The sequence below is a fragment of the Gymnogyps californianus genome, chromosome 4 (genome assembly GCF_018139145.2).
Source record: "Gymnogyps californianus isolate 813 chromosome 4, ASM1813914v2, whole genome shotgun sequence".
In the NCBI taxonomy this organism is placed as follows: domain Eukaryota; kingdom Metazoa; phylum Chordata; class Aves; order Accipitriformes; family Cathartidae; genus Gymnogyps; species Gymnogyps californianus.
This window is the reverse complement of record NC_059474.1, coordinates 68891976-68917495: the sequence shown is the minus strand read 5'-3', so window position 1 is coordinate 68917495 and position 25520 is coordinate 68891976. Positions and strand designations below refer to the sequence as shown.

At 48.1% G+C, this 25520-nt stretch overlaps 1 protein-coding gene across 1 annotated transcript; it reads left to right on the top strand.

Moving 5' to 3' along the window:
* The first annotated feature begins 6376 nt into the window (after nt 1–6376).
* REELD1 (reeler domain containing 1) lies at nt 6377–14734 on the top strand. The gene is made up of 6 exons (XM_050896411.1): nt 6377–6596; nt 7497–7719; nt 9343–9500; nt 10217–10517; nt 11194–11257; nt 13924–14734. The coding sequence occupies exons 1-6, from the start codon at nt 6377–6379 to the stop codon at nt 14509–14511; spliced, it is 1554 nt and encodes a 517-aa protein (XP_050752368.1). The 3' UTR covers nt 14512–14734.
* The last annotated feature ends 10786 nt before the right edge of the window (nt 14735–25520 follow it).

Sequence of the window (25520 nt, the reverse complement as noted above, 5' to 3'; positions counted from 1 at the left end):
AAGTGACAGCCTTCGAACGTTTGACTGATGGTACCAAAGCAATGCCTGATCTTTAATATGCCAACCCATGCCACGGCCAGCTCGAGCCCCATGTCGGTTTTGAAAGCAAACAGACTGTGGAGCCAGCAGTTTCAGAGTCTCAGGTTCCTGTGCCAAACTGTTGTCCAAGGCTGAGCAACTGGAGGGAGGAGGCTTTTCCTGAGCTGGATCCTGACTGAGGGACCCTTGAATGTTTAGGAGTCAGTGATCCACACAGCAGCTTCGGGCTGGGCTGGGCTGGGCTGGGCTGCACGCCCGGCGTGGCTTTCAGGTCTCCATTGGGCTGCACGGACCCCTTGGCCACAGGACCCCTCCGCCAGCTCATCGTAACAGCGGAGCTTGCAGGCAGCTCCCACTCGGTACTGAGATTGCACCACCTGCCTGGCCTTGCCTTTATCTAACAGAGCAGCAACAAGTTCTCCTGAGAACATCCTTTAGAAAGAAAGCAGGTTGTTTTCTTGTAAGGAAATTATAAAATAGCTCAAGTGATGAAAAGGGAGAGCTGCTCTCCACGGACGGGGTTGCATCTGCTCTGCACAGCGCACCACGGGAAAATCCATCTGGGCTCCTTCTGATGCTACATGAATGTGGGGTGCCCAGCATCTGAAGGGATGTACAATTTACTTGCTGTCTGTATTCCTCGTCTTTTAATCTGTCTTATTAAAGCAGTCATTAAGCTATTTGTTGCTGAGCCTTTCTTACTAAGATCCAGAAAGAGCCCTGCACCATCTCTCTCTCTCCTCAACCCCCTCCTCTAGTGCAGAACAGCTGCCCAGGTTGCAGTAGTTACCAAATAAAATAAAGGGTTGTTTGGGTTTTTTTTAGGCTGAATTTGCAAGGGAAGGAGGCTCACATTATATGTTGCATGCGTGTGTATGTGTCAGTTCATTCCCAGCAGTAACATTTGAATCCAGTGTCACGCTTCAGTTAAGTGTGACAGAGGAATAGCAAGAATAGTCAACTGGATAGAAATGGAAGGACCTGCCAGTACTTCTGCCAGTACTTCTGCCAGCCTTCCGCCTAACTAGACATCAGAGAAACGTCCTCCTTTCCCTGGTCTCCCCAAACACAGAGCCACAGACATGCACAGGTGAACCCTGAGATGCCAGTTCGTAGGCATTGTTCTCCATTCTCCCTGTGGGACTACCATGGGTTTTTACCGCTCTCCTACTGTGGGTTTTTAACCGCTCTTCTCGCAGTTGGCCGCGGCTCTTTGTTTTAAAGATGACCTGAAATATTCTTAAATAAGATGGTGCTGCCAGCTTTGTTGGTTTAATGATCAGTTCCTTGTGATCTGGACTCAACTAACTGTTGACACCTTCAAGCTCTCTGCTTGATCAACCAGCCCACTCTTCTCTAACTCCCCCCGCCCCCAAACTTAGTTCACAGGACTCAGGTGGCCGCTAGCTGACCGGGAAGGACTTCTAACTCGTTATAACCCTTATTATCTTGCACTAGCAAAGCATTTCTCAACCTGTCAATGAAGCAACCAGCTTGCTCTTGAGTGTCAGCTCTGGGTTGCTTATATCCATGCTCATATTACATACTGATCTCCACTGCACCTGCTCCATGTCTGCTGTCTCTGTTGTGCCCCGACGATGTGGAGAGGTAGAAGCAATCTGCAAGAAGGAGAAAGTTTCTGCATCAAAGAGCCTGGGATATTACTGGGTTTATAATCCTTCTGTGCACTTTGTTGATGAAATTTCAAGTTATATGGTTTATAGTCTATCATCTTAACTATCAAGCTATTACAGAGCATGCACAGGTTTCCCTAGTGCTATTTTAAAATCCCAACTGTGTTTTTTTTTCTTCTGGAAATCCACTACACAAATGCTGCTGAGAAAACAATAGGCAGGGTGTAAGTTGTCTTATGTCCCCTTCTCCTTGCCAGCTTCCTACTAACAAAGAAATTTATGACAGGAAAAAGGCAAACCTCTCTTTTAGTGACAGCAGTGCCACGTGGTCTTCTCGTGTCTGTCTGGGCCTCATTGTCAGTGTGATACACAGAGCCTGGCTGAGCTCAAGTGACTCCAGCAGGTCAAAGCTCTGGCCAGAGAAGGCTGAGGCAATGCTGTCCTGCTGGGTGATGCAACCAGAGGCTATGGAGAGGGCTGTATTTCTTATTGGAAACATCTGCCTGTCACTTGGTATTTGAACATGCAGTTCGAGGCTGCTGGTAGGTGCTTGTGTCACGGTAATGACCATGACAGGCTTCTTCCATCTCTAAGGAGGAGATGGTTGTGACATTTGGTTTGAGTGCGGCTTTGAAGCCACTGAGTTCCTCTGCTTGAGAGCAGGCAGTGAGGATGAACTCTGCGTAAGGCTGCATTTCAGATTTTTATTAATTAATGCTGCATCCAGGCAGCACCGTGCAGCTCTGCTGACTGCTGCTGCTAAACCTGCGTGCAGCACCCCGGCAGCGTGTCCTGCCCTGCTCAGAGACTGCCGCCAGCTTCGGGAGCGAGCAGAGCCAGTTCAGCGCTGCGGTACATCCTGTGCTGTTACAGATGGGTTGGGTCTGGGTCTCATTTGTTTCAAGCTCTTCTCCCTTCTCCCCATAGCTTTGCACAGATCTCCAGGGAGCACCCGACACCACTGTTTCAGGGTCTGCACTCTGCTGCTTTTACCCCTTTTTCAGGTGGAATCCAGTGGAGAAATGGTCCTTACTGGAGCTGGCATAATGAAAACGTGTGCCCAATGCACAGCAGCAGCTGAAGAAGACCATGCAACGCTGTAACACCATACTGTGATGCAAAGACCTACACTTACCTGGAATACTGTTTTCAGACCTGGCCACTGTGCCAGAATGGCTGCGACGTGTTTGGCGTTAACCCTGCAGATTGTCAGAGGTCTGGAGCTGCTGCTTTATTATGCTGGAATTACAAGCAAGGGATAGTTTAGCTTAGGAATAAGTTAGTCAGGAAAAGCCATAAGTGACCAGTTGGTTTCAGGAAAGGATTAGTCATTAATATAGCATAAAGGTACTCTCTTTTGTATATAAAGTATGGGCAATTACAAACCGGAACAGAAGCAATAATGCAAACTCTTCCTCCCTTCCCCTGAACTACTCTCTGCTTCCACTGACAGAAGGAAAGAAAAGTATAAGACTTGCATTATATCTTGAAATTCAGTGACTATAAGGCCTCTTTCAAATGCAGAGGAGAGCAGGCTGCTGAGAGCCCAGTACCGCCAGTTCCCATACTTTCAAACTGGTTAAACAGATGAGAGCTGGGCTGTCAGTGGCAGTACCTCAGCACCAGCCCAGCATCTTGTTTCATTTCTGAAGGACAGGCTGTAGAGCAGGGCAGGCTGATGGGATCAGCCCTAATAAGTGGGGCATCTGCAAGCCTACCTCCAGTTTTCGGGGGGCGCCCCAGGCAGAGGTCACCATGATGCCCGCTCCGGACAGACTCCCACACTGGTCAGACCCCAAGCAAGATCAAATATAGGCACCGCTGGAGCTGCAGAAACAAAAAGTGGTGGTGTCACCTACATGTTGGTGTATATCTCCTTTAGCGATGGGACAGGACAGAGCTTTGTGGTGTCCCGCAGGGAGACTGGCCTAAGCACCATCAGGAACTCATTCAGCCATCAGACACACATCTATCCGAGGAGGAGGAGGACTAAAGGGCACCCAGCACTCTTTTGCCCCTCCATCTTTAATAGCTTTCCTGCACCACAGGGCCAGCCCTTCTCCCAGTGGCTCTGGGACATCTGACACTGCCTCTTAAGGGTCTGCTGGCTGAAGAAAAGCCAGCCAGCCGATGAGGTTGTTACTCTGTTCCTCTAGCCCTACTCGGGGCCGCAAGCTGCCAGCAGTTTGTTCAGCATCTCCTGATGGTGGCTATAATGATGACAGGAATTGGACCCTAATTCCTATTCATTCTGAGCAAGGAGCCGCTGGCAAGGAGCAGGGCGAGCCTGGTGACAATGGCCAGGGTCGGCTGAGAGTCTCGATCACCAGAGCAGTCTGCAGCAACGAGGTGGATCCGAGGAGGAGCTGGGAAGCGCAGGGACAGAATTGGCCCCGCGGCCAAGCACTGGCACGGCTGCAGCGTAGCTCAGGCAAGGAGCAGGGGTGACCGCCTGGACTTAAATGCAGCTCGTGTGCCGGGGGGCAGCCGCACATATCAGATATTTAGTCCCCTGTGCAGGCTCTGGTGGGTTTGTGGGGTGTTGATGGCTCCTCCTGGCAGGGCTGGCGCGTGGGGGACACCTTCCCAGCCTTTCTAGCAAACTTCAGCTTTTACTGCCAAAATAACTCCCATGTAAGCATGAGAGACCAGGGCACGCTGCTCAGGGGTCACGGACTAGAGGGAGCTGACGTGGCTTTGCTTTGCAAAGCTTCAGCGTGGAAGGGGGGGAGTGTGGGGAGGGTAACGGGGCAAGCAAGAGTCCAATCCTCCTGCACCTCTGCAAAGGAGTCCCAGGGTGTCCCACACAAACCCCATGGCTTGCTGCTGCCCCCCTCCCCCCGCTAGCTGCCTTTGTTTTCATTGCAGAAGCTTGGAGATTTTAAAAAAAAAAAAAAAAGGAGGTGGGATGTGAAGAGGAAAACTAATATGATTAAGGCAGGATTTGGGCACTGGCGGAGAGCTGCCGTAGGTGGTGGGTATTAGCAGTAACAGCTGCTGCGCTTCCCATTAGAGGAGAAAGGGAAGAAGGTCCCTGAAAGGATGGGTCTCTGGCAGGCCGGGAGGGCAGCGGCGGCAGCGAGCCCGGCGGCGTACGTGTCCCGAGGTAAGCGACGGCGGCACCGGCAGCCCCAGCCCGGGCGGCCCTGGGGAGCACGGCCCCACTCCCCACGCCTGAGCGGTGAGGGGCACAGGCGGGCGGCTGGGGGAGGGATGGGAAACGGCAGCGCAGCCTGGGAAACGCCCGAGGGAGAGAGCTGCTGCCCAGGGGTATTTTCATGAGCTCCCACGAGAAATCATATCCAGCAAGGGAGGTTTAGGTGTGCCTAGAGGGGAGGCTGACTCCACGAGGAGGAGGCATCCCGCCGCTGGTCCTGCAGGGGCTGGGATATTTAGCAAAGGCTCCTGTGACTCCCACCAGCATCTTCTGGCACGTAACTGTTTGGAGTGGCACGATGCTCGGCTGTGGAAAGTTAAACTGCATCCGTCTGCTCCCTGCTTCAGGCTGGGCACGAACTGTTTCGTGTGCGGTGGTGGTTTGTTAAGAGTCAGCTGGCAAGTTTCAGAAGTGCTAGAGACGGAGGCGTAAGCTTGACCTCCTCAGCCTCTGGTTTCCTCTGATTTATTTACATCTACGTATTGACTAAGCGAAATGAAATCTAAGCCAGGAAAAGCTGCATGTTGAAAAGAAGATGTTAGAAAGCACTACGTGAAAAGCAGGACTACCTGCCTTATGATATCCATTACAGTAAATACCGCGCGCTCCTCCTTCAGCTTCATTTTCAAAAGCGCATTCTGAAAAATCAGAATAACACAATGCTCCAGCTAATCTGGAAAGGTGTTTTGTGCCAGCCACCAAAGCTGAGAGGTACTAAAGACAGGGCATACCAAATATTAAACTTCGACCGTGTCAAGAAAAAATGCTTGCTTGGATTAAAAATTGGAGAACAAGGAGAAATCTTGGCATTGGCCAAAACGGCTGCCTATTTATCTCAGGCTTCCAACGCTGACTTCAAAGACAGCATCGCTGCCGTCTCGTCAGCAACAGCGAGCCCTGGCCAAGAAGGTCGAGCTGAAATGCTGCTGGGCAGCCAGGGACGGGTCTGACGGTCACAAGCAGCCCAGTGCCTCCAAGCCGCAACACGTGGGCTGCTAAAAGGTGCCTCGTGCTTCTACAGGCCAGAGCGAGGGACAGCCACATGCCGTCCCTGCAGGGACATGGCTCTGCGCCGGCGGGCAGGGAGAGGCTCCGTGCTGGGCACCAGCCCCGCGAGCGACGGGGCCTGCAGCAGCTCTGCAGGTTTAAGGGTAGATGTTTCCCCCGTTGATCAGGTTGTACATTTGGGCTGGGAATGGTGGAGGGCGCTGAGTGCGGTCGTACAGAGCCTTCTCCTCCTCCTAAATGCCACAAGGCTTTTTAGAGCAAATCTTCCCTGACCGCTCCCTCCACGGGCGACTTTGCAAGAAATGCATCCTCTTGCGGGGCCTCTCCCCTCCCAGCCTCAACAATTTACTTCAAAATGTGAAATGCTGTGGATTACCAAAGTGGCTCCATACGCCACAGAGATCATTTATTCTCCTTCGTTTAAAGGCTGTGGGAAGGGCGGCTCTGGAGCTCAGCTAATTCAAAGGTGCCAGACGGGCTCACAGGCTGCTGAAGCTGCCGCCTTGAAGTGAACCTGCCCGTTCTTTTCCACCGTAGGATGGAGGACAGCAGGAGAGCCCACGTTGCCATTGTTGGCTGGGCATGCACAACTCTGTGCTTGGTCTCCTACGCGGCTGCCTTCTCGCACGGCGCGAGCCTTTCTGCCTGCACCGACATGATGCCCAGGCACCTGAGAGCACAGCTGCACAGCCCCAGCAACAACTACATTACTGTCCACACCAATATGTCCTTCTACTTCCCAGGCGACAAGGTTCCAGGTAAGGAACAGCTGCTCATTCCTGCATCTGAAAAACACATGATAACTAATCTCAGGTGATGGCATTAATCTTTGTGAGGGCTGGGAAGAGGGATAACTGCTCCGAGTGAGCTACACCACCTCTCTCGTCATGAGGAAACAAACGTATTTACAGAGGAATTCTGTTTGCAGTGCTCGGCCTAAGGTTTCTCAGGTGATGGCTGGCTCCAGGTTATCACCAAGTTGCAGACCAACTGTTTGCCGGAGACAGCCGGTAGCTTTGGATGCTTTGGGTGGGGTTCATTTGTCTCAACTGCGTCTCAACTATACTGGACCTCATCACACACAACGGCGCGTGAGAGGCACCTCCAGAGGGTAAAGTCGCCTTCCTTGCTCCTCTGCACTGCACGAAGGGGCTGGGTGACTCGCCTGACTCAGGTATGGCTGGGCAGCATGCCCCATCCCCAGCATCACCGCTCCTGAGGCAGATGCAGACAGAGCTGAGAGGCACTGCTCCCCAGCCTGGCCGCTTCCCTGCTCATCCCCACGCAAAATAAAACCCCTCCGAGGGCAGCACGCAAGCTTTTGCATACGTACAGGGTGGTAGCCAAACCTCCTTCCTTAAAAATGGCTGCATGCTGCCTAATGCAATGTGGTTAGCAGCTTATAATCAAGGGGCAGGGGGAGAAGACTCAAGCAAATTTTGTGTGCAGTTACATACTGCAGAGTTAAAGGTGAAGTCTGGCCTCCTGCACCCAGCATGTCCAAGACAGACCATGAGGACAAAGACAGTAAGATGTCTTTATTGTTGTTGCACAGGGTTTTCTTTTGGTTTCAGTGCTACCACTGGAAGCTCCATTGCAAACAATTCATGCCATAACTGCGAGACAAATCCCTTAGTGTCCCGTGTTTTGTCTTGCAGTGACAGTGAGGAGCACCCGGGATTTTATGGGCTTTTTGCTTCAAGCTCGCAAAGTGTCTAACAACGAAATCGCTGGCACATTTGTCTTCATCCCTCCTGGTTCCAAGCTGCTGACTTGTTTTGAAGATGGTGACACCGTCACCCACTCAGACAAGTCACTGAAGAGAAACCTGTCCTTCGTATGGAAAGCGCCAGACCAACCCATTGGAGACATCAAGTTTTTGTAAGAACATGCTGGTTCCTAACCAGAATTTGTGTCTTCTTAGTTAAAGGCTTGGCTTTATTTTTCCATCGTACTTGTCGAGCACAGTGGTTTATGTATCTTGAACCCCATATAGCTAAATACTTATCAAAAGCTGCAACAGTATCCCAGCTGGTACATAAATCACCATTTATATCTGCTGGGTAGTGCTGCTTTTTATTTACATGGTCACTATTTTCTCAGAATAAATACACTGCAAGATGACAGCCTGAGCACTTAGGAAATAGAAATACTAAGGCATAAAGAGAGAACTGTGATCACGTTGCCTGTCTTTCTAAATAACACAGCCCATAGGACTTCCCTGCCTACAGCATAATCTTGTATATCACTTCTTTTAAAAAAAATAATTAAAAATGAGTGGTTTTAAAAAAAGTTAAAAGTAAACAGAATTATTCACAGTAGGAAGAGAGAGTGAGCATTGGGTCAAAACTTGACATCTCTGTTTTGCACCAAAGTCCCAAACTGTCCAAGTATTTTGGTCCTGATTTGGAATGAAATTAAACATCATCTAACTGGCTGCCTTAGAGGAAGCACAGTGAATTTTCATTTTGGAATAGATTAAATTGTTATGTTTTGACTTTACAAAACTGCTTAGAAGCTGCTTGGCCAGATCCTTGGCTGCTCCCCAAAACATAAGTGTCCTGGTGAGTGCCATGGCTTGTGCATCTCATCATGATTCAACACAAATTCATTGAAACAGAAATATTGCTGCTTGGCATTTCCAATTTTTGCTCATTGTTTTAGATTGGGAAATACTATTAAACACACACAAAATTCAAGCAACCGAATAAACCCAACCCAAACTCAACAACACCTACTCCTAGCCACCCACTCTGAGGCTTCCTTCGCCCTCTGGCTTTTGACCCTCCAAGCTGATTTCTGATAGACTTTCCCTTTTCTCCCTATCACAGCATCTGGAAAAACTCCTTGTTAGGCTTAAAAATGCCTCGTAAGAGTCGTCTGGCACAGGAAAATCCGGGTTGGTTTCCCCTTAGCTAACTCTCAGAAGCAGCTGAGCAATCTGAGCTGAAATTCTCCCAAACTCTCCAGCTTAAATAAGGCTCTCTGGGTGAAGAGTTAAAGGTTGGCCAATGCAGTTTTGGCACCTGACAAAAAGCAGAGGGTTAGGCGGGCTCAAATATCAGAGGGCTTAGAAGAGAGACTTTTTTTTTTCCCTACCTATTCTGCTGTTTGTACAAGTTACATTGACTTGTTTTAATTAGTAAATACCACTGTTGTTTCCCAGCCTACAGAAGATTATAAGCAGAGCTAGTCCAAGTTTTCCAAACATACTTCTATCAACACAGCGAATATAATAGTGCTTTTTTTTTTTTTTTAATTTAAGTTCCCATGCATTTTTTTGGCTGATCTTAATTATGAGTGGTGATTCTTCACCTCGTATCTTTCTTATGGGACCTGGTATCTTTTATTGGTAATATAAAACATGTGACGGGCTAATCTTTTAAAATACTTTTGTGTCGCTTCTGTCTTCAGATTAAAGCAGTCCTGGTGATTACCTAAACAGTCGGATGTTTTATTAATGCTGTAGAGCCAGTAAATTCTTGCCTAATTATGTTTTAACAGCATCTCCGTAGTCCAGTCATACTTTGTTTACTGGGCAAAGATCGAATCTGCTATCGTGGCTCAGCGAGGCCAAAACAAAACACTTGCTGGCAGCGGCAAGAAGCCCGACCCCGTAACCCCCGCGTCCTCGCAGGGAGCAGCTGACCCACACCCCACAGGTACGGCGAGCAAAGGTACGGGTTTCTTACCGACCGCTTCCCGCAGAGTAGTTTTACAGCTTATTCCAGGCAAGCGTTGAACACAAGTGACCCAAACAAGCTGAAGGGACTCGTTTAACTCCTGTGACCGTCGAGGAGATCAGCGATGGCTATGGCAAACTCCTTGAAGTAGAGGGCATGGGTCAGCATTCGAGGGGATGGAGCCAGTTCCAAGGGTTTGTGTTGAAATTGTAAGATCTGGGAACCCTGTTTATCTTTCTGGTACCCTCCTTGGTACTTTACCTAAAATCTCAGCTCCTGAAGACAAGCAAGTGCAATTAGCAATGCTGTCTAAATAAGGGAATACATTTGTCTCTAAATGTGACTATGGCCCTCAGGTATGCATTTAGTTGTATTTATGCAGCCTTTGGTCAGTAAGATGCTCCAAGAATTTACTTATACCCAAATCAGATATGTTTCTCAGCATTTTTGGCATGGCACCAAGACTGAGTTTTAATTGTTTTACTTGACCATAATTTAGGCAGCGGGCTTTGCTGCTTTACTTTCCATCTGGGTTCCCACTTAAAATTAAGTGACCTGAAAATAAAAAAAAAGTCAGTATTACGATCCTTCCTGGCAAACGTTAGCACCGAGTGCGATTTGAAATAAACAAACCGAAGACAATAGACTTCTGCTCCTCTCTCCCTGCTTCTTGTTTTGTCTCCATGCTGGACAAGGTCCCACCTCTCCCGTGGCTGCCGCCGGCTCCCCGCCACGCTCCCCCGCGCCGCCTGCCAGCCCCACCAGCATCGCGGCAACGCCAGCACCGGAGCCAGGTTTCAGTGTCGGGTCAGACGCCCGTCCCATTGCTGAGCCGAAGCAGCTGGCCCGGCCTTCCCGGGCTGTGTCCGGCGGGAGCGGCGGGTCCGGCGGCCGGGGGCTGGAGCCGTCCCTCCCCACCCAAGACCCTGGCATGGCGGACGCCTTGCGAGGTTTCCTCTCCCGGGACAACGCCTCCAGCTACAGAATCTCTGACGGGTAAACCAGGTGGTGGGAAGAGCTATTTCTCCAGCCCTTCTGGGGAAGGAAAATAGTACTAGTTTCCCTGCGGATGAGCACGGGTCCGTGTAGGAAGGTGTCTGTGGATGGGGGGGGAAGGCGAGAGGGTGTTTGCTTGCCGAAATTTTGAGAAATAATCCTTTGGAGATTGCACGCGACAGAGTGACAGGGAGAAAATCCAAAACTCTTATAAACCTGACATTGGGCTGCTCAGCCCAGTGGAGGACTGGCCAGGTGGCTGAAAAATGTGATAAAAACTATTGACTGCCACAATATTTTTCTAAAAGTGCATGCAAATATTCAATGGAACGGTGAACTCAGCAGACCTATTTCTCCATCTGCAGGGAAAAGGAAGAAAAGATTCAAAGCAATTATGAAATTTGGGCTTGAGGATGTCTGCTCAGAAGTCTTAGAGGGTTTGGACTGCATGAGCTTTTACGCAGCATTTCATACTGTGGGTGAAAACGATGGGGATAGGAATAAATGATCAGGCGTTATCAAAAATACAGCCCTGTGCGGTCTGCGTTGACTGCGTGCGTCCCAAGGCTGCTCTAGGGAGTGACACGCTTGGTGGTGCAGAGCCCAGGGATTCCCACGTGAGCCACAGCGACAGGTCTCACTTACTAACCCTGCCTTTCCTCTGTCCATATCTTAGAGCAGGAAGTATTGCCAGTGCTGCCACCCCACGCTTGTGTTTGATGTGTAAAGAAGACAGGCAGGTAAGCAGCGGGGACGGGGAGGATGTCTTCTCCAAAGACAGAAACGTCTAAGAGAAGATAAGGATAAAACCTCTCTATTGCATCACAGCACCAAAGCAGCCCGCATAGGTCTCATAAGTGACTAAAACTACATTGAGACTGTTAAGAGTTTTAATTTTTTTACTTTAACTGGGAATTGAATTTTATATCTCTTTTTTGTTTTCCCTTTGATCCTGCTGCCTGGGTTTTTAAAAGTGCCGCTGTAAAACCAATCTAAAATAACTTTTTCATATGTAGACATGACTACAGGCTGCTGGATGTTACTGGGCTGTGTGTTTTATTCCCGTGGAAAGCTGAGATGTTCCTTTCCAGAGGTGCTGGATAGGTACCACCCATGACATTCACCAGAGGTCAAAGACTTCATCTTTCCTGGCGACGGCCAAGGAAGCCGTGTGCTTTCTGAGGGCAGGGTCAGCCTGGGAGGCTGGATGGACCAGAAAGGTAGAGGTGCTGGTGGTGGTGATGGTGGTGGTGATGGTGGTGGCAGGGTTAGCCACAGGCATGGGGTGCACTCACCGGATACAGCTGGAAGAGTGGGAGCTGGCAGACGGGACGAGCGGGTGGGAGCACCTTTCGGGAAGGGGTCACCTCAGGAGAGGAAGCCCTGAAAGGTGTGAAAGGACTGCAGCCTCGGGCGAGCAGGGTGGCTGTACGTATGGAAGGAGATGTGGGAGCTGGAAAGGCCATGCAAGGAATTCGGTAGAGAAAGAAAAGGAGAGCAAGAGGAGGGAGAGAAACTGGAGAATACCAGGGCTGCGGAGGAGAGAGGAGGATGCCCAGATGGGAACTAGTGGAGAAGCTGGAAAGCAGGGATAGCTTAGAGACACGGGGTACCGAGTTAGCAGGGGAAGTCCAATACACAGGGGATGGAGAGAAGAAAAATACAAGGAAAATAAAGAACTAGATCTGGGTTGCAGGATGCCACAGGAGGAAGAGAAGTAATCTCACAGAAGATAAAAGAGGAAGGGGCCGTACAGCAGAGAATGAGGCAGAAATATTTAGGAAGGAGCGGAGGACAGAGAACAAGTAAAGGAGAGACGTGTAACATGAGCATCTGGCATAGGCCATGGAGAGAAGTGGAGAAATGACAGAAGATGGTAACCAAAGGCAAGGAAGAGTTATTGCGCAAGGCAAGACCAGAAGAGCATAACGAAATAAAAATATTGAGAAATCAGGCAAGAAAGGAGAGGAGAAGTATGAAAAGAAAGGAGAAATGAGGTGAGACAGGGCAAGGACTTGCAAGGCAATTCCATTTTCTATCCCAAAGTCCCAAATCCTGCAGTATATCCCTACAGTATGGTGTTTGCATTTTGAGAGCAAGTGATCCATACACATGCAATCCTAACTTTGCCAGCCAGCTACTTTGCAGTTTGCAGTTCAGCCACTGAAAGTCTTTTTATTTACTACTGTATTTTACTAGCACCTTCAGAAACCGTCTTTTCCACAAAGGATGCTCTGACCCTCCCCTACTTTGCTTCACAGCTCGCCAGGGCTCCTACCTCAGCTTTGTGCTCCTGTCACACTGTCTTCCCAGCAAGCTTTAGAAATCGCTAATGATGGTAGAGGGTGAGAGTTTCTCTGGTGTAATTAATGGATGTGTGAAAAAGCCTGCTGGGCTGGACAGGCTGGAGAGGTGCCAGCTACTGAGGGCCAGATCCAAATCTCAGTGGAGCCAAAGGAAAAACTCCAGTACATTTTGCAGGTTTTGGATGGGGGCTCAGGTGCACAGTGGGAATGGAAAAATTCATTGGGGGCCTCCTAAATTGTATGGTTGTTTCACAGTTAGTCTTGGATGATATCTGCAGCAAAGCCTGGGCTGCAGAACTGGCATGGAGTGGCTGTCATTTTGTGACAGACAAAATAAGGTGCATGGACCAGGCAGGGCCCCTAGGAACAGGAGCACGCAGGAACAGTCATTCCCACTAAAATGGGTGGTTAAGCAACACTGAGAGGCAGCAGGTTTCTAACTGGCTGTGTAGACTGAGAAAGCAAGACGGGCTTTGGGGAGAGTTCACAGGTTGTATGTGACTGCCCCAAAACCGCTGCTGTCAAAGGCCATCCCAAGTCTCCTGGGTCCCTCTGCTCCACCGTTCGATCCACAGCCTCAGAAGGGCAATACTGAATCCCAGTGGGCCCGGTGTGACCCTAAACATGAAGCTCGTCCGGGAAGATCACGCTTGTGTCCTTTCAGCATGACCCTGGCACCACTCAAGGTGGGAATTGTTTATTAAGTGATTTTTTTTGTGATAATGATGCCTATGAAAAATACCACCACCACCACCACAACGGGAGATGCAGACCTTTACTTAGGTAAAGCAGTAACCTTCCTCTCCGCCTGTGCCCTTCACCCCTGCCCCTTCAACCCACTCTGCCTTGCCCCCCTGGGACCAGCTCCCCGTGCCTTGTCCCTCCCATGGCAATTCTGATACGGACGGAGCAGGGTTGATTCTGCCTCATTTTCTACTACTGAGTCACCAGGGGATGGAGCAGGGTTATTCCAAGGCCAGGGGGACACCTGGGTGTCAGAAATACAGAGCTGAACTGTACCGTGACATAGGCAGTGAGAACCTAATCAGCCCCCTTTCTCTTCCCTCACCGCACGTCTCATTGTGTTTTTGCTTTCAAAGGCCAGTACCGAGAGCGGGGCCATCTTGAAAGCCTCCCCGTGGGCGACAGCGTCTCCTTCTGCCCCGCACGTCCATACTCACCTGGGTGATGCCGCTGTGACAACAGCCTGGTTTGGTGATGCCGACGCTGCTGGCAATTTGTCATCGGCTTCAAGGCAAATGGCAGAAAGAAAGCTGGCACCGCAGCCAGAGGAGGCAGGCGCCAGGGGTGAGGAGGAGGAGGAGGAGGAGGCGGGTGGGAATACCCTGCCATGGGTGACCAGACCAGCTCCTGAATCTGCGGTTCCCGGGAAGGGGGAAGACCCTGGCAGAGGGACCCGACTCCTAGCAGCCCAACTCGGCATCCTCCTGGTCTGCACCGCCGCCCTGGGCCTGGCGCTGGCAGCTGCCGTGCGCTGTGTCTGTGCCCAGCATTGCCACAAGCGGACGGAGGTCTCCTTCAGTGAGCCGGACCCCGATGTCATCGCCGTCAGAGAAAACGGGGAGGTGATGCACTTCCGAAAGATCCGGGAGAACAGCTTCGTGCTGGTGCAAGCCGAGTACAACTGGGTCAGCCCCTCAAGCAGCGGGAAGAAGACAATCATCTGAACATCTGCAACGCCGAAAGCAGCGCTACAGCAGCCGGTATAGGTGAAAATAGCCCGGACCGCACAGCATAGGTTATAGGAAGCAGTGGTATAGTTCCTCTATGTGCCGCCATATAGATAAACAAACTCGAAGCAGCCAGTTCAGACAGAGGTGTTAGTCGAAAGTATCTAAGCTACAGCTGCTAAGAAAATAGAAGTTGATAGATTGTTCAGTGTGTTGCACTTACCGCAATTAATATTGTGTATCTGCTCATTAGCTGTCACTGCAGCCATGACATACACTTCCTCTGTTGCCTTAAGGCTGTAGCCAAAAATAGAAATTCTTCTTCCGCACTGTAGTATTGTCTCCTGTTTAATCTCAGCAAAAGTTTCTAGTCTTATATTTCTTTCTAGGAACTAGAAACCCCTGATACAAATCCAACCATTCTCATTTAGGAGCTTACAGGTTTGACTCTGTGCGCTTGGTATCTCTCAGATGACAAAATATTTGCTGGTAGATTTTAAGTTTCAATTTGAAAATAAAAAGCAATAACTCATTAGTGGAGAACACTGATTCAAAGAACGCTGAATTGATCTATGGGAACGAAACACAGGGTGGCAGACACCAGCTTTTGGGGGAGAAACATGCCTCCTCATCAGGTGCAAATGGAAGAAAACCTTTCCTGTCCATTTGCACCTGATGAGGAAGCTTGTTGAAGCCTGACAGCCAGCATTTACTTAGTCTTTTACTTCGAGTCAGCTCAGTAACACTCTGTGCAGAAACACGCACTGAGAAGTACCCTTCCCGGGTCACTTTGGAGATCCTCAGCAAAGGCTGCGTGGAAAGTTAACAGCATCCTTGTACTCTGAGTTTGTGCAAACTTCTCTCCGGCCGTGTGGTTTTCTGCAGGAGGCCACTAAAACAGCCCTTGGAAAACATGAAGATCCTTGACACCTTCAAAGAAGGAGAGGTGGCGACAGCAACGGTAAAGGTTTATTTTACTGCAGCTTTGAAAGAGCCAGAAATATTCCTGATAACGATCCTCTTGAGATGTACATTTTAGAGCCTTTCAGAGAGCAGGAATCACCCCTTCTGGTGTCCTTTTCTAGGGTGGAGGGGCTCAGATGGTCCCCAAGCTGTGTAATGGGGGACAGACTTAAACTTTGGTGCTGCAGCTTATTTCACAGCCTGCAGCAATCCCCCCTGAGCTCAGCCGACAATGACGGGACCCTGATGGCTCACAAATCCTTCCTGGTGACAACTTCCCCCTCTGTCAGGAGGGCCCTGTGGCCATCTCCAACTAGCTGGCCATCTTCACACTTGATAGTCAGTCAAAGCTCTGCTCTCACGTCCTCCCTTACCTTGCCATTGACTTCAGAGGAGACAGGTGGGACATATAGATGAGTTCTCCTATTCAAACCCCTACAGCGTGATGGACATATAGTGCATCTTTTGCTAATAGTGCCTTCTGTCAGTGCTCAGAAAGAGCTGGTTTCTGGCCATACTACTGTACTGTGATTAGTGACATGATGCTTTGCGCCACACGCATGGCCAAATTTCTATCATCGAGTTAACTTCTAGGCCTAGTAAGCCTTGGGCAAAATACATGAATAAGAAAAGAAGTGTACTCACAAACGCAGCTTGCAGATGAACTTGATGGTCTTAACTATTGCACTTTGACAAGAAGGGTGGGGGCACCATGGCCTTTCCACTGCAGAGTAACCAAGGGTAGTGCTGTAATTGAGAAGACATTTGTTTTAGGACTCAGAATGAATGGGTTTACGTTCAATAAGTTGAGCTTAAGCACTACCTACTAGGAAGTCTACAGGTTTTTAAGTATAAGTCCAGCCACTTACAATGGCATTCCTCTCCTGTGTCATGTGCCGTAGAAAGAAATCATGTTTCTGTAACCCAGTGTAGCTGAACTGTGTAGCAACTAAAGCAGACTGCATTCAAGTCATTGTTAATGCAGCCAAAAAAATCCTAATTAACTGAGAAAATAGGTCAACAAACTCTTAAATATTTAAAGAACGATCACATACTATTTTAAAAAGTTTCTTATGATGGCATAGCTGTTTATGAATAAATTACAAATACCTGTGGCCTCTTCCACTATCTCTCTAGGTTTAATGTTACCAGACTGCTATAGCTATAAAACCGTAACCTTCCTCTCCCCAGCTCTTTCCCCACAACCCAGCACCGCTTCTTGCCAGGCCGACCGGAGCAAGTGAAGGCCTCATGGAAACGTTTGATTAGGATAGTGGCACTTCAGCACCACTCTGCCTTCTGCCAAACTCTGCCTTCTGTTAAATTTATGCAGCTCCAGTATTATTAGTAGTAAAACCAGTAATGGTGAGCTCTGAGGGACACAGCTCCTTTGAATTAGTAATGAGTTTTTCTACTTTGCGGACTTGGCTGAGACCTAAAGTGCTTGTGGTTTTTTTCTGGACTTCTGAACGATGTTTCGTTTATTGTAGTTGCCATGACAAGAGGGATGGAGGCTTTATGTCTTCTTAAGGCTGTTAAAAACATGAGCACTGATTAATTTATTAAAAGGCAAACCATTCAAACACCTCCATTCTTAAGTGACTCGCTTTGTATGGAAGTTCATCTGTGCTCATGTCTGGAACAGATTTAGGAGAGAAAAAAAATGACAGAATTAGGAAAAGAAAGGCACAAACCTTTCTAATATTTACTGGAGGGACAAGTGAAAGACTTGCCTTGTTTCTCTCTCTAGGTGCGTGACTGTGTTGGGCACAGACGTTCTGCTGGAACTGGGGGATCTCAGTTCCTCCAGCGCGGGTCAGCCGGCAGCTGTCTGTGGCCCACGTTAGGCTGCCATCCCTCAGCAAAATGACAGGGCTTTGGGTCAGAATTAGTGACCAAAGGTGTGGAAAGCAGCTCACATTCAGCTCTAATGCACACCTGTCCTGAGTCTGTCTCCCCACCAGCTAAACACGCATCAAATGCAGTTTTGGCAGTGAAAACTCCTATGGCTTAAATCCTCTGATGCCATTACGATGCTTGAACTGTCCTAACTCAAAAAAAAAAAAAAAAAATTTAGAAATAACTAACTTGTGTACAGACATGCCCGTTCATCACGCCCTTACTTGCATACTCATTTTCCCGTCTCGTGTCATCGTGATTCCTGCTTTCCCTCTGCTCCACAAAAATATAAACCACTGCCCCTAAACCATCAGTCCTGCGTGTTGAGCATATCATGCCATCGCTGATTCTTACCGCTTTTCCGTGGTATCTGAAATCAGTTTGGTTTTGCCCATCATCAAGCCCTTCCATAAATCTGTTCCCCCTCTGCTTCGGAGAAGATGTTGTCTCATGCAATGCTGCACCTGCTCTATTAAAGATGCCCGCCCCAGCTGCGGTTAGCAGAGGATGGCAGCCCCCCAATACGTTAGTGGCACTAAATGTAACGTGGAGAGGTTGCATTAAGCAATGAAGAAGTTGGCCCAAAGCTTGGTCATCATGGACGTTTCCTGCATTGGTTGAATTGTCACTAGTAAGCAAAAAAGCCAAATATGCACTGATTTGGTCAGCTCCAAAATGGGTGACGACTCACAGGAGAAGCCACAGGGCCCTGTGGGCCCAGCTATCGTGGTCAGCAGGGATGTGCAAGCTCAGGCTCTCGGCAGAGGCAGCACTCTCCCCAGAGCAGCACTGGATAAGGCCCCAGGCATTACGGAGATCTGGCTGGGTGGCTTGGCCAGCCCTTTTGGCACAGTTTCTGCAACTACTTAAGACCACACAAACCAAGCGAGGCAAAGCAGCAAGGCCAGGAATCCGGAGAGTAAAACATTCAGCACATCCCCCAGCAAACTGAGCATGGGGAGACGATGCCTGGGCTGCCTTGCTGAGGGGTGAGGATTCGTCCTCTGAGGGTTTGCCCCTGCTTCAGCCAGCTCCTTGGCTGAGGTGCAGATGCATGTGTTATTTATTCACTTCTTAGATTTAAATAACAATGAGAACTGCCTGTAAAAAGATGAGGAGATGCTCTAACAATTCCTGCAACGTTTAGCTGCAAAGAGACAGCTGCTTACCAGCAAAAACCAATGACCAAGTAGCGACCTGACCTGCCCAGCTGGTGAGCAGCAGAACAGCCCCCTCACTCCTCCAGGCAGCTGGCCCCCCTCTGCTGCCTTTGCCACCATCTCAAGGGTCAGTCCAAAAGTCATCGTGTCTGGACGGCTCTGCAGGGCGTCCTTCCTTTCTTTCCCCTCCCCTCTCTCCTGCCAGCTCCTCCAAGGCACCGCATCACCTACGAGAGGGCGGAGAAGGACCCGGGGAGTCACAACTGCCCTTGGACCACAAGCTGCTCAAGGATCTCTCCCGGCTCCCTCCCGCCACTGAATCATTTCCCCTTTGCAGGTTTCGTCGCAGCAGCCCTCTTTCCTCGTTAGCGTGTGCGTGACTCTCAATAAAGCATTTTGTTATATGATGTATGAAGGATCATGTCTCAAACCACATTTTACTGTATATTTAAGTGCATGTTTTGCTGATTTACTGCTGTTCTAGAGAACGTCTCCCTTCCTGAGCAGGGCAGGCGCATAAAGGATGTATATCAGCTCTGACTAATGATTATTAGTACATCCCAAGGTTATATACCACAATCAAATAACATGTAGGAGGGAAGAGAGACTCCAGCTTACTCGGCTGAGGACAAAGTTCACAGATAGTCTCTTTGAATCTTCAGATTGCAATATCCATTACAGATTGCCACCTTTTAATGTCAAAGTATAATTTGTTGTTGAGAAAATGTGTCGCTATTTCAAAGGCGAGTCAAAGATCAGCCTCGCTGTATATCACCGTATGTTGATGTACATTAGGAAGCGACGGCCAGGTACCAAGGACATTAGGCTGTTGGTATAGAGGGAAAGGCAGAAGATGTGACTTGCTGATCTTTATTATGCAAATACACAGCCCAAAGTGGGAAAATATTTAACCCAGTCAAGTAAAGTGTCACCAGTAATTCCCAGGGCCTAATGTAGCACAAACGCCGCATGTCAGACCAGTTAACCGCGACCTCCTACTCCGGCAACAGACGGTGCAGGCAGAGCGACCCGTGCTGCTGCGGTTTGCCGGGCAGGGTTGAGGGTACAGCCGCGAACGGGGAAACCGTGCCGGGGGCAAAGCGCAGCCCCGAGCCCTGGCACCCCCTGCGCCGGCTAAGCGGGCAGGGCCGCAGGCAGCAGCTCCCGTGTAGCTCCCTTCCCTGGGCCGAACCAGACGGCGAGCCAGCCGTGACCGCCATCTCGCCTACGTTTCCTATTTAGTTCTAATAAAGAGGCGAGAACCGACCCCGACCCGCGCTCCCCCCCGCCAGCCGGCCCGCCCGGCCCCGCGCCGCCGCCAGGGGGCAGCCTCGCCCCGGCGATAGCGGCCGCGCCCGGCCCCGCCGCCCGCCCCTTTCCCCCGGGACGGGCCCGCGTTGGGGCGGGCAGCGCCGGGGCGGTTAACGCTCGGCTGGGGGGGGTTCAGACCCGGCCGTCCCCGCGGCGGGAGCTGGCGGTTCGGCGCCATCTTCTGAGGGGAGAGGTAGCGGCGGGCAAGAAGGCGCCCGGGGCCCAGCAGGGCAGGTGCGAGCCGGCTCCCGCCGGGCAGGGCCCCGCGTCAGGCTGCGGTCTGCCAAGGGCCGAGGCGGAGCCCCGTGAAAGTCGCTGGGAGGAAGCGCGGGGACTGGGCTTGCCCGAGTAACCCAGCGGGGCTCGGTGAGGCGGGCGGGCACGCTGAACTCCCGTAGCCCGGCTAGGAGCGGCTGCTCCGAGGGAGCCCCTGGAGCTCAACTCCGCTGGCGGCTTCTGGCTTTTCAGAAGGCTTGCGGCAGCCCGTCATTTTGGGCAAGGAAATAGCGGAGCCGTTTGTTAATACATACCAGTTACCTCCGGTCTCCAGGTGTGGTTGAGTTGCAAAATCCCCATTAAAGCAAAGGATGGAGACACAGCAGAACGAGTTGAAGGAACAAACAGATGCCTAGAAGCTAAGAATCCACGCTCACCAGCTCTCTGTCATTTTCTGAACTGCAAACAAAAAAATAAGGCCCAAGACAACCATCAGTCCAAATTTTTCACTTCAAGTCAAGGGGCTGATTTGAGTTTTGATTTTTAAAGGACAACTATCATGATTTTTAAGCAAAAATATGCAGAAGAGATGAATAGCACACTTGGTGATCTGCATGATTTATTTGGCAAAGCCTGTTAGTTCTTTCTGCAGCAAATTAATAATTCTCATCTGTTTGTCAGTGGGAATTTAATGTAGGCTAAAAAGTCATTGAGAGTTTTCTTCAGATGGAAGTCCGCTCAAAACAGAACAAAAAAGACGAATTTGAGAAAAAAAGCTTAATAAAGTCTTCTTTAAACGAAAACCACTCAAGGCTTGACTGTTAATCAAAAGAACATTACTTACCTTACTTGCCATCATTGAAACCAGAATCTGGCAGCAAGTTTTTAAAAGGAACACTTTTCTCTTTCTTTACAGTCATAATTTACAACAGCTGAATTATTGGCTATAAATACTCTTTTCCTTCTGCTAATGTATTGTGCTTCTGGGATTGTTCAGAGCAAACATTTTGTTGCTAAGACAATAAACTCCTAAATTGGGGCTTCTGAAAAAAATTTCAAGCACATTCCAAGCAGCAGCTATTCAAAGAATATCACTATGCCATCTTAACAGACTAGATTTTATTTTCATTAGTATTGAAAAACACTGAAATTTCTCAGTAAATTTATTTTTTCAACATAGAAAGCTGCTGCTTGCAATACACTGGAGCATATTTATGTATATACCAAAGCTAAAAATTGAAATGGGATGAATTAGCAGAGAGAGTTTGCTGTTGAAAGAGCTAAACAAGCAAAATACATTCTTAAATATATGTAAAATATTATAGAACACAGAAGATAATGGTTTAATATACATCCTGATACACATGGAGAGCAGTTTTTCTACATGCAATACGCACTTTAAAAAAAAAAAGCTACCTAAAAATCTTCCAAAAAACTGGTACCAGCAAGATTTGCGTTTTCTTGTTTTTTAAACAATGTCCTGATAGATATTTTAAATGAGATTATTTGGGAACATTGATATGTGATAGTATAGCTACATACAGCTCTTTATGCCCTTTATAATCAGAGAGGTTACACGTTAGTGTTACGCATCACAAATACATGTTACCCGATCAGAAACATGATAAAAGTCAGGCTCCACAGACTGCAGCGCTTTCATTCTGTTCCCCTGACTCTCACAAAATCTCAAGTATCACACCTCAGCTATGTTTTTACATTTGGAGGGGCCAGAAAGAGGGGAGTTTGTGAGCACAGGGTGGCAAAAACCCCAGCGCCCTGGGGAAGTACTGCTCCCACGCTGCTGCTCACGCGGCTGTGGGATTTGCCTCCGGCTTGGGGAGAGATCTGTGTGCGACACTCGCAGACGGCCAAGCTGAAAAGATACAGGCTTCCCACATTAACACTCCGTGAGCTGCATCAAACAGAGTTATCGTATTAGCTGGCTGAAAATTGTGTCATACTCTTATTTTTAGTATGCTATTATGCCTCTGGGATATATTTTATTTATCAGGGAATTGGACCTAAACAGATGTTGTAGCGGTTTTCTAAAGGGGACTTTAGGCAACTTGCTGTGAGGTACCTGAAAGACTGCATGTGTGTTTTGGGGAAGGGACAGAGTGAATGCGTGAGCTAAATACTGTACATGCATCTTTTTTAGTCCTGAGCCACTGTTTGGAAATTAGTTAATTTTTCAGACAAACTGATCTAAATTATTTCACTGAAAAAAGATTTCTTGTCATTTTTATAAAGAAAAATACTGAGGTTCTCCCCAAATTCCTCTAATTTAAAGCAACATTATGAAACGGAACAAGCAAGAATTTGCTGAAGAACCTGGCAAAACATATCACGCAGTAATACGGAATTGCCCAAAGGGCCAACAGTGACTATAATGGATATAGTGGTGAGCTGTTTCCATCCAGGGGAGCTGCGAGTCCTAATGAAGAACATGAGAACCATAATTTGCATGGGTAAAGTTCTTCAGTGTCAGCACAAAAAGCTGACTTCTGCTTCCCCAAGCAGCATCTTGGAAAGCTGCCCTGGTTTCTCGGTCACAGTTATCCTGTCATGCTGCTATGGGTTGGGGTCTCTAAGTAGAGAGCATCTTCTTAGAGACGCTCTCCAAGCAGATGAGAGCATCATCTTGGTGATGACACCAACAGGTTCGGTTAGGGACAGCTAACTGGGAGAAGTTAAAAAAAAAGGGGGGGTGGGAATTCAGGTTGAAGATAGGGAAAAAAGACATTTTCTCACTTATTTCATCAAACACTGTTGACAAGAAGTAGCAAAACTACACGGGGAAGGCACCAGAAAATAGGATAGAATTTTGTGACGTCTTGGGTATGGGCTGTGCAGCAAAGGACACTGATGGGGAAGGACTGCAGTCACAACGCTAAGGAACGGAGGGAGCACAGAATTGCAAAAGCTTTCGTCAATAGAATTTCATACCCAATTATTGTCATGGGACTCTCAAATTTTATTTCCTGCAATTCTTCTGGCAAAAGGCCAGTTCTCACATGACCTCCATAATTTTTTCAATCCTATCAATGAAATCGTCTTTCCTTTGAGGCAGCCCATTTTATTCCCTTGTAAGAGAGCTGATTTCCCTTAGAATTTGGAACTGTTTCATAAGAAAACTAACCACAAATAGTAAGTTTTCTCTTACAGAGATGAACTAACATCAGCATGCTAACATCTGCAAGCCTTTGATTTTGTTGATTATACTACGTGGAGCCTACCCACAGAGGATTCCATCCAAAGAGGCTTTTCTTCTTCTTCTTCTTCTTCTTAACTGGGTGAAAAACGGTTATGCGAGGTGGCAACTTTGAACACAGGTAAAGAGCGGACAATACGTACCAGCGCAGGATCCTTAGGAGATGCACGGCCTCTTCTGTGTGCCGCAGCTGTTGGTTATCGGCTGTCTCTCTGAGCAGGGATCACAATCAGTTTCTAATCTCACGCCTGCTTCCGGTCTGGGCTAGCAACACAGACTCAGAGTTGATTTGAACCTACCAGATAGGCTAAGAATTAACAGGTTACTTTATTACTTAACAAATCCAGGTGCTGGGGCTCTTTTCTGCATAACAATGCCAAAGGCCTTCGATCTACCTGCCCTCCCTGCCCAAAACTGCAGTCAGTAGGGTAGGTGGTAGGGAGCAGAGCCTAATTCAACAGCAGCTACCGCTCATTTTCTCGTCACTCTACAGGTCACTGGCTGGCAGAAATCTCTGTGGAAATGCATCTAAAAATATTTTGAAAACTTGGCCTCTGCTGATGAGAAAATTAAGTGGTGACTCATGCTCCCATCAGCTCCAGACTTGATTACTGCAATTTGATGGACTGAGAAGCTGATATTCCACCGAGACTGCAATTTGCTTAGGGGAGCAGCCGAGAGGCCTCATTGGCACCAATTGCTTCCAACACATCTCTCTTGTCCTTTTAATCACTAACAAATTTAATTTCACTTCTCACTGAAGATCTGACTCTCCACCTTTCTGGCAAGAGAACAATTTAGAGGCTGCTTGCATGACCTCTGCTACAGCTCTAGATGCCAGCATGAAGCAGACCTGCCTGTAGCAATGCTCGCACCTGCATTTCCTGGCGTTGCTTTCTCTAGTCCCGCACATCTAAAGCCACTGGACAGTCCTTGTCCATGCTACTCCAGAAGATTACTTACCATCCTGCAGGGTGTTCTCTGTTGAATGAGAATTTTACAGGAACTGTACACATAAACTTTGAAGAATTTAATTCAAAATACCTCCTCAAAGAAGTCACAGTCTAATGATCACAAGTGATAATGTGGTTTAAGCACAAAAATGGCAAACAGGAGACAACCTCCCTCTTCTAACATTGTTCTGATATGATGCTGTATTTTTGGTCTGGGAGATTGGGGCTACCGATGGAAACAGGGACAAAAGAGATTCGGTTTGTTAGATGCTGGAAAGGGCAGGCCACCAAATCTAAAGTAAAATACTCTTCATTTACTCTCATCGTGTGCTACATTATCACTGAGCTTTGTTAGAACAAAGGCAGGGCTTTTCAAACAGCTTCCCTAGGGAGACCGCTCTGCAGCTTAACAGCCCTTTCACTGGAGATGTGCAAGCGTAACCAAGGGCAGAATTTAGTCTCTTGTCTATTTAACGTGTTTGTGAGGGACTGTATGTGCTTCTGGCACTTTATAATAATAATAATATAAATGCATTTGGATTATAACAAAATGGAGAAACTATGATTTAGCCCTTTACTGTGTTGTAATTCCCAAATGCATCAACATCTATTTAAGTGCAAAATAGTCTACAGTTTACAAATACAATGCTGCGATCATCTGCTGTAAAGGTTCTATATGAGATTATGATTCAATACAAAACACAATTCAGTGTCTGAAATTTCATTTTTAATGTCAGAATAACATCAAAAAAGTAGCTGTTTCTCCATATGCAGTCTTGCAAAAAAATGTGTACCAGGGACTTGGTCCTTTCTAGTGATTTCTACATATATAACTGCTCATCTCTTATGCACGTATGCACTTGCACATAAATAAATGTGCTTGCAGACAGACAATATTTCATCTTGACTTCTAACCTCCTGCTGTCAAGATATTTCCACAGAAAACCATACACAAATAAAACTAACAGCTCCTCTTTCCCTGACTGCCAGAATAATGTAGGTGACTACTTCTGTAAAACCAAGCTGCTGGATTACTTTCCTTTTGCTCTGTGAACAAGCACAACTGCGCAGCTTCTGCTGAGATTGCCTTTTCTGTCATATAACCTATTCGCATTAACTAAAGGATCTATAAGAAAAAACACAACCACAATTTTAACTACATAAAAAATGATTTATCTTGGACATATTACTGGGGTCATCAAAAGCTTCTCAATTTAGTGCACAGAAAGGGATATAAAATGTTTGAGTAACTCAACACAAAGTGCTAAGATTCCCTATGACCTCTGAAGTGCT

Excerpts from the sequence above, each read along its gene's own strand:
- REELD1 (XM_050896411.1), top strand. The coding sequence starts at position 6,377 with ATGGAGGACAGCAGGAGAGCCCACGTTGCCATTGTTGGCTGGGCATGC. Across the intron at positions 6,597-7,496 it reads CCCAGGCGACAAGGTTCCAG|TGACAGTGAGGAGCACCCGG; the intron begins GTAAGGAACAGC and ends TTTGTCTTGCAG. Across the intron at positions 11,258-13,923 it reads TGTGTAAAGAAGACAGGCAG|GCCAGTACCGAGAGCGGGGC; the intron begins GTAAGCAGCGGG and ends TTGCTTTCAAAG.